General features: G+C 41.7%; 3 protein-coding genes across 3 annotated transcripts in view; 2 read left to right on the top strand and 1 right to left on the bottom strand.

The window, feature by feature from the left end:
• tbl3 (transducin beta like 3) overlaps positions 1 to 2,684 on the bottom strand; it is a 31,786-nt gene extending 29,102 nt beyond the window's left edge. Inside the window, exon 1 of the mRNA XM_028814247.2 lies at positions 2,533 to 2,684. Coding sequence (XP_028670080.2) covers positions 2,533 to 2,570 — 38 coding nt within the window. The 5' untranslated portion in view covers positions 2,571 to 2,684. The remainder of the gene's footprint in view (positions 1 to 2,532) is intronic.
• Positions 1 to 12,314, top strand: part of LOC114661106 (retinoic acid-induced protein 1) — a 684,250-nt gene that overhangs the window by 539,159 nt on the left and 132,777 nt on the right.
• Positions 5,509 to 11,565, top strand: rnf151 (ring finger protein 151). The gene is made up of 4 exons (XM_028814619.2): positions 5,509 to 5,655; positions 6,785 to 6,930; positions 7,068 to 7,164; positions 11,057 to 11,565. The coding sequence occupies exons 1-4, from the start codon at positions 5,626 to 5,628 to the stop codon at positions 11,528 to 11,530; spliced, it is 747 nt and encodes a 248-aa protein (XP_028670452.2). The 5' UTR covers positions 5,509 to 5,625; the 3' UTR covers positions 11,531 to 11,565.

Raw genomic sequence — 12,314 nt, forward strand, 5'->3', positions numbered from 1 at the left:
TGAATCTGATTGAACATCTCTAGAGAGATCTTAAAATGGCTGTGCACCGACGCTTCCCATCCAACCTGATGGAGCTTGAGAGGTTCTGCAAAGAGGAATGGGCGAAACTGGCCAAGGATAGGTGTGCCAAGCTTGTGGCATCATATTCAACAAGACTTGAGGCTGGAATTGCTGCCAAAGGTGCATTGGCAAAGTATTGAGCAAAGGCTGTGAATACTTATGTACATGGGATTTCTCAGTTTTTTTATTTTTAATAAATTTGCAAAAACCTCAAGTAAACTTTTTTCACATTGTCATTATGGGGTGTTGTGTGTAGAATTCTGAGGAAAAAAATGAATTTAATCCATTTTGGAATAAGGCTGTAACATAACAAAATGTGGAAAAAGTGATGCGTTGTGAATACTTTCCGGATGCACTGTAGATAGATTTTAGTACTGTCGGCAGGATCACAACATTACATAGAGATAGATAGACAGAACTTTATTTGTCCCCAGGACCAAATTTGAGTTTTTACAGAATCTCTTTAAATAAATACATACATAAATAGATAAATACATAAACACACTGAAATGACTATAAAGCAAGAAAATTGAAAAGAAAGAAAACTTCTGACTACCCCCAATGAAGCACTATGCAGACATATCGCCGTTGGTATGAAGGAGCCCCAGTAGAGTTTCTTGATAAATTTCCCACTAAGAATTATAAAACACTAGCACACTCTCCCACTGTCCATATAGGCTTTCCTTACTCATCCACAGGGGCAGCCAGGTTATGTTCATTCTGCCACTGGGTCTGATATCATCGGGTTTCTGTTTTCGCTGGATAGTCACTCCCTTTCAACCAAGTCTGCTTCATTGTGAAGCAAGAGGTGCATGAACAGGAATGAAAACCCATTGTTGCAAGGATGTTATTCATGAAAACTCCTGCAAAATCTTCAGGGTTTGGGGGATAAAAAAAAAAAAAACTGCTATCATTTCAATTCAATGGACAAGCGTAAGGTGATGTCCGTCAAAAAAAAGTTGCTGGGTCCTTACCTCTTATCTCTGTTCACCTCCTCACTAGGCCCTACCATCCAGTCCTGTGGTTTCTCACATCAGTACTAAGCCAATGATTCACAGCTGTTCCAGTCATACCCTCCAAAGGGTCTGCTAGAAACTCTTCACTGATATTGCAACCTCCAGCTTAACCTGGCCAAGATGGGCCTTGTTATTTTAGTCCGTCTATTCAGCACCCCATCTCTGCTCAGCTCGACTCATCATCACTAATGATCCTTTGGGTGGTGATGGATGGCCAGCTCTCCTTCACTGACGATGCTGCAACTGTAGTAGGCAGCGGGTCAGCAACTACGCACATGGAGACACTGGCTGGTGGAACAAGCTGTCCAAATCCATCTGACCTGCCGACTCCCTCAATGTGTTTAAGTGAACTTCTAACTGATCCTGCCTGCCTGCGCTAAGTTTTTGTAATCAAAGTGCTGTACATCACTTGTATTTTGTTCTGGGCTCTTCACTTGTGCTGGTCAATTTTGCACCCTTGTCCTGTAGCACTTGTTCCCAAAAACAGTTCCCCAGACTGATGTCTACTTGATTATGTTGTCCTCTTTTGTAAGATGGTGTGTACCTCTCTCTCTGCATACGGTTCACCAACTGTTGATGTCTGAGGTTGACTTTACAGCTAAACTCAAATGACTGCCCTCCTACAATGATAAGGTCAATAACAAAACACATTGATAACAAATGCTACATCTATTATATATTACACAATTCCTCTTATATCTATTTATGAATTAGTTTGCAAAACTAAATCTGCCTCAGTATGAATGTGAATTTGGGTAGGTGGGTACAAAAGTGCACGTCTGTGTCCCGGGTGGACTGGCGCCTGCCTGGTGCCCAGTGTTGTCAAGAGGGGCCCCGGACCCTACAACCCTGAACGTGGATTAAGCCGATTGTGAGAATGTTGGACACACGCATGGATGTTGTAGTAAGATTAAGGTATTGCCATGTGTAGAAAATTCTGTGAACTATGCCGGAGTCATGCCCGACTAAAACACAAGTCGTCGGCACCGTAAATTCCAACAAGTGGTTACATTTCTGAGTTGCCCTTTATGCAGCGCAAACGCCACAAATCCACTGTGACTAGTCTAACCTTATCAGCGTGCAAGAAATCGTCACTTTAAAACCAGAAAACGACTGTAAAATGTCTCCTTGTGAATGAACACGAATGGACTTCTTTGATTATGCAGTGCACTGCACCGGACAGGACAGGACAGGCGCCTCCACAAAGTAAACCGAGCGGCAGCGCTACAGATACCGTAACCGAGACAGGGAGAAGACACAATCAACGAAGAGGATTGGGAAAATATCAGCTTCATTATTACACCGAGACCATGCAGCGTCGACTCGAAGAGCCACTCCAAACTTCACTGAAGGAAATTAACGGACACATGGGTTACCGGGAGAAATATTCTCTGCCGCGCTCAAGTCCCTCGAATGCAGCCTTCCCTCTTAAGCAAAACGGATAACCATCACTCACTTGCTTTTGAAATTCAGCGTGCTTCTCTCCGCCTTCATTTTTGCCGATCAGTGATAATATTAAGAATTTAAGGCTTTTACGCCATGCGCCTACAGGAGAGGTGGAGTCGCAGATATTCTACGACTCGGCGCTTTCCGATTACGTAACTGGGGGCGTGATCGTGTGTTTGACTGACAGACACGAGCCAAGGGCTGAACTTCAAACAAATTCGTATTTCTTGTGTAGTTTTCCATAGTTTGTTCATATATGTACTACTACACGTGTAGGGTTACTTTAGAAATAACAAACACAAACGTATTTAATCTAACACACATCAGAGTAGTTAGCCGTGCTACATCCTGGCTTCAGAGGCACGGGATTTTGAAAAATCACGGTAGGATTTGCAGGTTACGATGATTGACGACGAGTCTGTGTGAGTAAACCGAGCCCCGCTTGGTCCCAATTGAGTCCGCAATGCTGCGAGAAGGTGGGCTGTAAAATTAACGGCTTTGTAAACTTAACAAGGAAAGTCGTATTTTCATAAAATTCCACAATAAGGATACCATAATGTGCACTAATTATAAACCGCCGATACCTGCTAAAATAATGTGTTCGATGTTTTGTATGATGACTCTTAAAATATGTAAATCGCGAAATTTATCTTCGGGCTGTTTAATTTGTACCTGATTTCTTCTTTACAAACTGAATAAAAATCTACATTGCAACAGACCCGCTTTTCTCGTTTATACTTTATGCGGATTCAATACTTTATGTGTATTAATAGATACATTACACACTATCCATCCATCATCCAACCGCTATATCCTATATACAGGGTCACGGGGGTCTACTGGAGTCAATCCCAGCCAACACAGGGCGCAAGGCAGGAAACAAACCCTGGGCAGGGTGCCAGCCCACCGCAGGGCACACACACACACTCGCACACCAAGCACACACTAGGGGCGATTTAGGATCACCAATCCACCTAACCTGCATGTCTTTGGACTGTGGGAGGAAACCGGAACACACAGAGGAAACCACACAGACACGGGGAGAACATGCAAACTCCACACAAGGCGAACCCGGGTCTCCTAACTGGGAGGCAGCAGCCCTACCACTGCGCCACTGTGCCGCCCATTATACGCTAAGTCAAAGATTTTAATATACAGGTATATTGAATACATTATGTAAATATGTGGGGAAACTCAGTGGCTCGTGGCTATATCTATTTATTATATAGTGCTTTTTATATTTATCTCTCTATTATACAGAACCTTTCAGATAGATAGGTAAAACTTTGTGAAATGCATATATCAACGGATATGAAAGGATCTATTAAGTAGACAGATACATTTGAAAGGTGCAAGATTAAGAAAAAATATGCTTTATAATTCATATGTACTTTATATAACGGAAAAGAGCAATAAAAGAGATATAGTACATAATCAGATATGAGTGTCACTATATTATAGAAAGATAACCAGATTGACGGAAGATAGATAACAATGAAACATAGTGAAGAAAAGTACTGTGCAATGCTACACAGACAGATTTAAAAGGCACTATATAATAGGTGGATAGATAGATAGATAGATAGATAGATAGATAGATAGATAGATAGATAGATAGATAGATAGATAGATAGATAGATAGATAGATAGATAGATACTTTATTAATCCCAAGGGGAAATTCACTTTCTCCAGCAGCAGCATACTGATACAAAAAATAATATTAAATTAAAGATTGATAATATCAATAGAAAAGAGAAAAATAAAAGTAGAAAAATAAAGTCGTACTAGCATGCATTTCATATGTATCTGTTTATCATATAGAACATTTCCTATCGATTTATATATTATACAGTTCCTTTCATATCTATTTATCTAGTTTTCTATATCTATCTTTTATATAACAACTTACAGATAGCTAGGAAAGATGGTATATAATGCATATATAGATGTTAAGTAGACAGATATGAAGGTGCAAGATTAATAGAAAATGAGCGGTGTATTTCATGTGTACTATACCTATAGGAAAAAATTTATATAAATAATCAGATGTGAATGTCACTACATGATAGATAGATAGATAGATAGATAGATAGATAGATAGATAGATAGATAGATAGATAGATAGATAGATAGATAGATAGGATGAAAGACACTATATGATAGATAGATAGATAGATAGATAGATAGATAGATAGATAGATAGATAGATAGATAGATAGATAGATAGATAGATAGATAGGATGAAAGACACTATATGATAGATAGATAGATAGATAGGATGAAAGACACTATATGATAGATAGACAGATAGATCATGATAGATAGATAGATAGATCTATCTGTCTATCTATCATATAGTGTCTTTCATCCTATCTATCTATCATATGGTGTCTTTCATCCTATCTATCTATCTATCTATCTATCTATCTATCTATCTATCTATCTATCTATCTATCTCTCATATAGTGCCTTTCATTATATTCTATCTATCTATCTATCTATCTATCTATCTATCTATCTATCTATTATGTGATACTTTTTTAATCTATCTACGTTGATTGTGTGGTTGATTGATTAATTTCCAAAATGCGCTCTAAACGTATTTACGGTGGCACCGCTGACATGTTTGTTGTGTGACTAAACTGTCATGAACCTGCCGGTAGTGTGACATGTCGAAGGTCCCCTTCCCCTGCACCGCCTACACAGACAGACACCTAAAAGTTGCCGAGCTATGGCTGAGCCCACACACGGAGGGCGGTGTGCCAGACGAGCACTGGCCCGTGGCGGGACCCCAGACGCCTTAACCCCGTCCCAGCCTCTCAAAGCCTCACCGCCACTTCGAGAGTACGTGAGGCGCTGGAGGAATCGCACCCCCCACGCCAAAGCTGCCTTTGTTACGCTCGAGAAAAGCCCCGGAGAGAAAAGAGAGGGTCGTGTTTTGTTATGTCACGTGGCGGAGTTCCAGAACAGAATGCTCACGTCACGTGCACAGCTGGGGACGTGCTAGAACGGCGGCACAGGGACTGGGAACATGCTGGGGGTGACTGAGCACAAGCCAGCAGCGCAGAGGGGGTGAATGAGTGCAGACTGGAAACGGCAAGGATGGCTGAGGCCAGACTGGTAACTAACGGGGTGAGTGAGCACAGAGTGACTATGTACTGGGGGTCGATTTAATTCTGACAGGTATTAGTAAAAGGATGGTTGGGCTCAACCTGGCAATATACTGGGCATGTCTGAACACAGCCAGGTATAGTACTGGAATTGTAACGTGGTAGAGGAAACCGAACACAGTCTGGTATCATACTGGGAGTGCCTGACCACATACTGGTATTGAACAGAGGATTGAAGTGCACTGGAGTGATGTTGACTGGTAAAGTTAGAACTGCTTACCACAAACTGGTAATATACTGGGCACGGCTAAGCGGAGATGGGTAGTATACTGGTGGTGACTGAGCATTTAATGGTGACACACACAGGGGTGAATGAGCAAAGACTAGTAATGCACTGATGGTGACTTTGCTCTTAATGGTAGCAGAGTAACGATGGCAGATCACACACTGGTAACACAATGCAATAGACTGAGAACAGACTGGTGGTATACTGGACTAGATGATTGCCAACCAGTAGCTTAGCTTAGGTGATAGCACATCAAATGCCAGTATATGAAGATGTGTGACGGGGCACTCTGTGATACAAACACAAAGTGAGAGTGTAGGGACTTGTGCTTAACTGGGAGGACTGTGTACATACTGGTAAGAGAATAAAGATGGCTGACCTCAGAAACGCTGCAGGGGATTCTACTTCTTGGCTGTCTTAGGAATGCCTGGCAATTCCCTGGGAAGATCTGGAATCTATATCTGGGGACAGGGAAGTCTCGACTGAACCCGCTTGTCCTGCTGGCACCATGCCCCTCACCTGGAAAAGCGGGTTCAGTAAATGAGATGAGGAGGCAGAACTCTAACTGATACTGGTAGAGATAATTGAACACAATCTTTTATTAAGGTTGGTGGAGAAAACTGAGCAGAAACTGGGAATGTGTTGAGGCTGGCTGAGCACAGACTGGCACTGAACACAGCTTTTCTAATTTGCTTGTGTGGTTGAACAAGGGCTGGCTGGTACTAGAATGTCCATAAATGAGCACAGCGTGGACATGGAGAGGACCAGACAAAGCCCATTTTGTCCTCATTTCTCCACATTTCCATCACTGTAAAGCTCACCTTTGCAGTCAAACAATAACACAAGGTGCCCTTTCTCACCGCAGAGTGGCGGCTATGATCTGGAGCAATTTGTGGAGGTGCCCGACCCCGACCTGATCTGCACAATATGCCATGGAGTAATGAGGTGCCCAGTACGAATCGTGTGCAAGCACATTTTCTGCAAGAGATGTATTCTGCAGTGGCTGAGAAGGTAAGCCTGGGATCCAAATCAGGCTGGCATGAGCCACTGAGAGCCAACGTTTGTGGTTCTGTCTACCACGTTCTGAGGTTTGCTGTGCCAGGATGGCACATTGGCTGCTCTCCATGATAACCTTTTGCTCTCCCTAGACATGAGAGCTGCCCCTACTGCAGAAAGCCTGTCCACAAGGAGATGGTGCTTGTGATGTATCGGCTGTGCAGGTCCATCAGTCGGCTTCAGATCAAGGTGAGTGATGCGGGAAAAAAAACGGGACGGTCATTTACACTCAACTGCACAGATTCTTAGGACCACTAGAATAATACTCGGTAGGGCCTCATGTTGCTCTCAAAACAACACCAGTCCTTCGTGGCTTAAGCTCAAGGGTGAATGACATACTCGAGGGCATCAGTGGAAATTTAGGGGAAGTGGATTTAAAACTGGAGCCAGGAAGCACTTCTTTACACAAAGAGTTGTGGGCAGGGGTGTACCACAGAACTTTGGGCACTATACATGACCAGTCTCTGTGGGCAAACTTTTCATCCTAGGCTTCAAGCCCCCACCCACCACAGTGGGCTCTGGGTAATCATTACCCTTTCTCCCCCCTCTACGATGTCCAATGTTGTGAGACTCGGGAACGAACTACCGAGACATGGGAAACCTTCGAGAAGAATCTGGAAGGAACTGGGACAGTTTAGCGATCAGCTAACGGGCCTAGATGGACTCAATGGTTTCCTCTCATTTTTCAAATTGCTTATGTTCTTAATGGCATGAATTCCACAAGATCATGGAAACATTCCTTTAAGATTGTAGTCCACGTTGACATGACACACAATCCCTGCAGTTTTGTCAGCTGCACATTCATGCTGCGAATCTCCCGTTCTACCACATCCCAAAGGTGCTCTAAAGCAGGGGTCGCCAAGTCCGGTCCTGGAGGGCCGCAGTGGCTGCAGGTTTTCATTCTAACCCTTTTCCTAATCAGTGACCAGTTTTCACTGCTAATTAACTCATTTGCCCTTAATTTCAATAGCCCTGTTTTTAAGGATTCAGTGCTCTGACTTGATTCATTTCTTCATTAAATGACAGCCAAACAAAAATGAAATGTGAAACGAGCCAACAGACGACCAGCTAAATTGGGTCTTCAAACTCCAACCAATTTCACTTCAACCAGTCTCTTAATGAGAAGCTGATTCTTGCTGTTAATTAAACTCATTCTTTAATTCCATGGCTTGTTGCTGCTCTCATTCTACCACAACAGACATTTCCAAAATTGTTGATTTTCTATTTTTTCAAAGAACACCGTCAAAATGTTTTGGTGATCTGAGAGATCAGCCTTTCTGAGACCTTCACCTTTCTTTATTTTCAGATATTGTGGATAGCTGATTGTGTGGGCAGCTCGTTTTGTGTCTCATTATTAATTAAGGAAAAAGACCCAACAAAGGGGCCTGAGTCAAGTTAATTAAAATTAAGGCAAAAGAAGTTAATTAGCAGCAAAAAAACTGGTCACTAATGAAGAAGATCGTTAGAATGAAAACCTGCATCCACTGCGGCCCTCCAGGACCGGAGTTTGACACCTGTGCTCTAAAGCAGGGGTCGCCAAGTCCGGTCCTGGAGGACCACCGTGGCTGCAGGTTTTCTTTCTAACCCTTTTTCTTAATGAGTGCCCTGTTTGTGCTGCTAATTAACGTCTTCTGAATTAATTTTAATTGAATTGCTTTTTTAAGATTTGTTCCCCTGAATTTCTTCATTGTTCCTCTGAATTGCTTAATTTCTTTCCTTAAATCAGGGGTGGGCAGATTTAGTCCTGGAGGGCCGCAGTGGCTGCAGGTTTTTGTTTCAACCCAATTGCTTAATAAGAAGCACTTATTGCTCAAGTCACACTTCTGCTTCCCTTTAGTTGTCTCGCTCATTAAGATTTTGAACCCTTATTGCTTATTTTAGTCTTAAACGGCTGTAGTCTTGGTTTTTAATGGCTCCTTATTAGCAGTAAGATGCAAATGACAAAAGAAGCCAGCATTTATTTCTCCTTTTAGCTTGTTACCATTTACACCTCTGTGTGTATTTATCATGCACTATTGGGTTTAATTAAATACTTGGAAGGAAAGTGAAGAGAAAAAAGTGAAGGACTGAGAATAACTCGTCTGTTTTAGACTTCAAATCATTTGGATGATATCCTTAGAAAGGAAAAAAAATATAGGACATAAGAATGACCTGACATGGCAGAGTTAAAGCAGTAGCAAACCATGACATTAAATTATTGACAAGGATTGGTTTTTAATTAAGCAACTGGGGTGGAACCAAAACCTGCAACTACTGCGGCCCTCTAGGACTGAATCTACCCACTCCGTGCCTTAAATGGCACCCAAACAGAAATGAAATGTGAAGTGAGGGAGCCGACAAAACACCAGCTAAGTCAGGGCCTTAAACACCAACCAATTTCACTCCAACCTGCTGCTTAATGAGGTGCCGATTCTTGTCGTTAATTAAACCCGTTCTTTAATATCATGGCTTGTTGCTGCTCTCGTGGTGCAGACATTTCCGAAATTGTTGATTTTCTCTTTTCTAAGAGCACTGGTCAAATGTTTTGTGGACCTGAGCAGATCGACATTCCTGAGACCTTCACCTTTCTTTATTTTTAGATATTGTATGATGGACACGAGTTGTTTTGGCTCATTTTGTATCTCATTATTGTTTGGTTGCTAATTAAGGTAAAAGAAACTTGAGACTTCAAGAACAAGTCAACTTAAATTTGTTCAAAAAAAGGTTAATTAGTAGTAAAAACAGGTCACTCATTAAGAAAAGGGTTAGAATGAAAGCCTGCAGCCATGGTGGTCCAATTAGGGGATTATTGTAATTAGAGATTAGGGTCTTAAATCCCACCACAGTCCCCACACTGAAGGTTTCATTGTTCTGCATGAGCCCCTGATCGTTCAGTCCTAGAGATACATGAACAATCATGGCCAGTCTCCGATCTTCTTGTCCATTGTGTACCATTCAGATAGATAGATAGATACTTTATTAATCCCAATGGGAAATTCACATTCTTCAGCAGCAGCATACTGATACAATAAATAATATTAAATTAAAGAATGATAATATCCATCCATCCATTTTCCAACCCGCCGAATCCGAACACAGGGTCACGGGGGTCTGCTGGAGCCAATCCCAGCCAACACAGGGCACAAGGCAGGAAACAATCCTGGGCAGGGTGCCAACCCACCGCAGAGAATGATAATAATGCAGGTGAAAAACAGACAATAACTATGTATAATGTTAAATGTTAACGTTTACCCCCCCCCCCAGGTGGAATTAAAGATTCCCATTTCACATTCCCATTATACAATAAATCTGTTCCTTTTCAAGTTCTCACTTATGTAATTTAAACAAAGTATTGGTTTTCAACCAATATTAATAGCTAGATGGGGAACTTCAGTTCCATTTCTCCTTTCACAGGGTTATATTATTGCTGATTTTTCCTAATATTGGTCATTTTGTATTAATAGATATTTTTCAATTGCTAATTATCGGATACTTCTCTGTTGGGTGTACTTTCAAAAAATGTTTTAAGAAAATTGAATAATTAGTCACAGGCCCTGCACCACTAACACTCACCAGAAGATGCCATCTTAACATCACTTGCGCTGCAGTCTGATTTGTATGAAAGCCATTGAGCCATCATAGTTGTGCTCCGTCGTTAACTCCATTGGAAAGAGCTGCTAAAATGTGTGCATTTGTTGTATTAAACTAGCAAATGGAATTGTACTCCGTTTTCATTACTATTTAAATATGACTCATTGTTACAAAACTATTAATCAAAAATTTAATAACTGACTCCTGGATGAGGTAAATAAAAAATGTGAAATTCACAACATTTATATCAGTTAACTTGGTTGCTAAATGTACCTGAATGTTACGCCTTACATACATTACATAATTTGTTGAATTTTGTTAAATGTCTTATGTATTCTTTATTTCACAGTTAATTGAAACAATATGCATCATGGTTGGTTGCTATTGCCATACATCATGTCAATGTGCCAAAGTGGGATCCTTGATGCCATGGGCTCCACTACCAGTATGAATGTGTGGAAGCTCAAGCAGGCTGACTTTTAAAAACGTGTTTTTGTTCCTCCACCCACAGTGTAAGAATTACATCCATGGCTGTCTGGCCACATTTCCCCTGGCAGAGCAGTGCAAACACCTGACCTCCTGTGACTTTGAAGTGACTGGCTGTACCAACGAGGGCTGTGAAGTTGAGGTCTTAAGAAAAGACCTGGCAGCACACGTCCAAAGCTGTGAGTTCTGGAGGAGGCCATGCAGCATGGGCTGTGGAGAGATTCTAACCCACCAAACCCTGTCCCATCACAACTGCTACCGGGCGTTAAAGCGTGAGTTTGATGCCCAGCAGAGGACCCATAAAGCCATTGCAGCAAAGCTGAAGAAGAAGATGAAAAAGATGCAGACCACCATGTTGCAAATGAAGAGACAGATCAGCCTCATCTGCGAGAGCTTGGAGGTGATGGACCAGCAGGAGGATGAAGAGGAGGAGGAAGATGAAAACACAGAGAGCAGTGGGAACAGCAGCAGCAGTGGAGAAACTACTGGAATGGCCTGACCTGCACCTTGGACATGTTGTAGCATCTCACATCCAAGCTTGAGCATTCACTTGGTGTTTATTATTCTGATGAGGACATGATAGCTTATAGAACAAGTTTTATTTACCTTTTTGATCCTCTGAGAACGCTTCATCCCTAAAAGAAAATTACCTGCTCACTTACTGTTTGAATAAAACCAGTGTTTTGTGCCCATGGTGTGACGTGGGCTCATCGCTTCTCAAGTAAAAGTTTTTGTGCATTCACTTAAAAACATGTATACGCACTAGAGGAAACATGAACAATAAACCAAAAAGCGAGCAGCTGAGAAACTGTGCAACTTCATTGGGCTGGCAATGGATGGTCACTCGGCTCCATTTATCAGCTCTGCAACAACTGACTGGCACGTTCACCAAAAATAAAAAGCGGCAACTTTGTATGATGAAATACGAGTTGAGATTCCAACTTCTGACTTTTGTGTAACATCCTTTCAGTTGCAGACATAAAATGGGATCTGTGCACAGCAGGAATTATGGGTAAATGGCCATGTGAAGCACACAATGGTAGACTCACTGTTCTCATTGTATTTACAGTGGGGCAAAAAAGTATTTAGTCAGCCACCAATTGTGCAAGTTCTCCCACTTAAAAAGATGAGAGAGGCCTGTAATTTTCATCATAGGTATACCTCAACTATGAGAGACAAAATGAGAAAAAAAATCCAGAAAATCACATTGTCTGATTTTTAAAGAATTTATTTGCAAATTATGGTGGAAAATAAGTATTTGTTCACCTACAAACAAGCATGAT

This window comes from Erpetoichthys calabaricus, chromosome 11, assembly GCF_900747795.2.
Source record: "Erpetoichthys calabaricus chromosome 11, fErpCal1.3, whole genome shotgun sequence".
Classification (NCBI taxonomy): domain Eukaryota; kingdom Metazoa; phylum Chordata; class Cladistia; order Polypteriformes; family Polypteridae; genus Erpetoichthys; species Erpetoichthys calabaricus.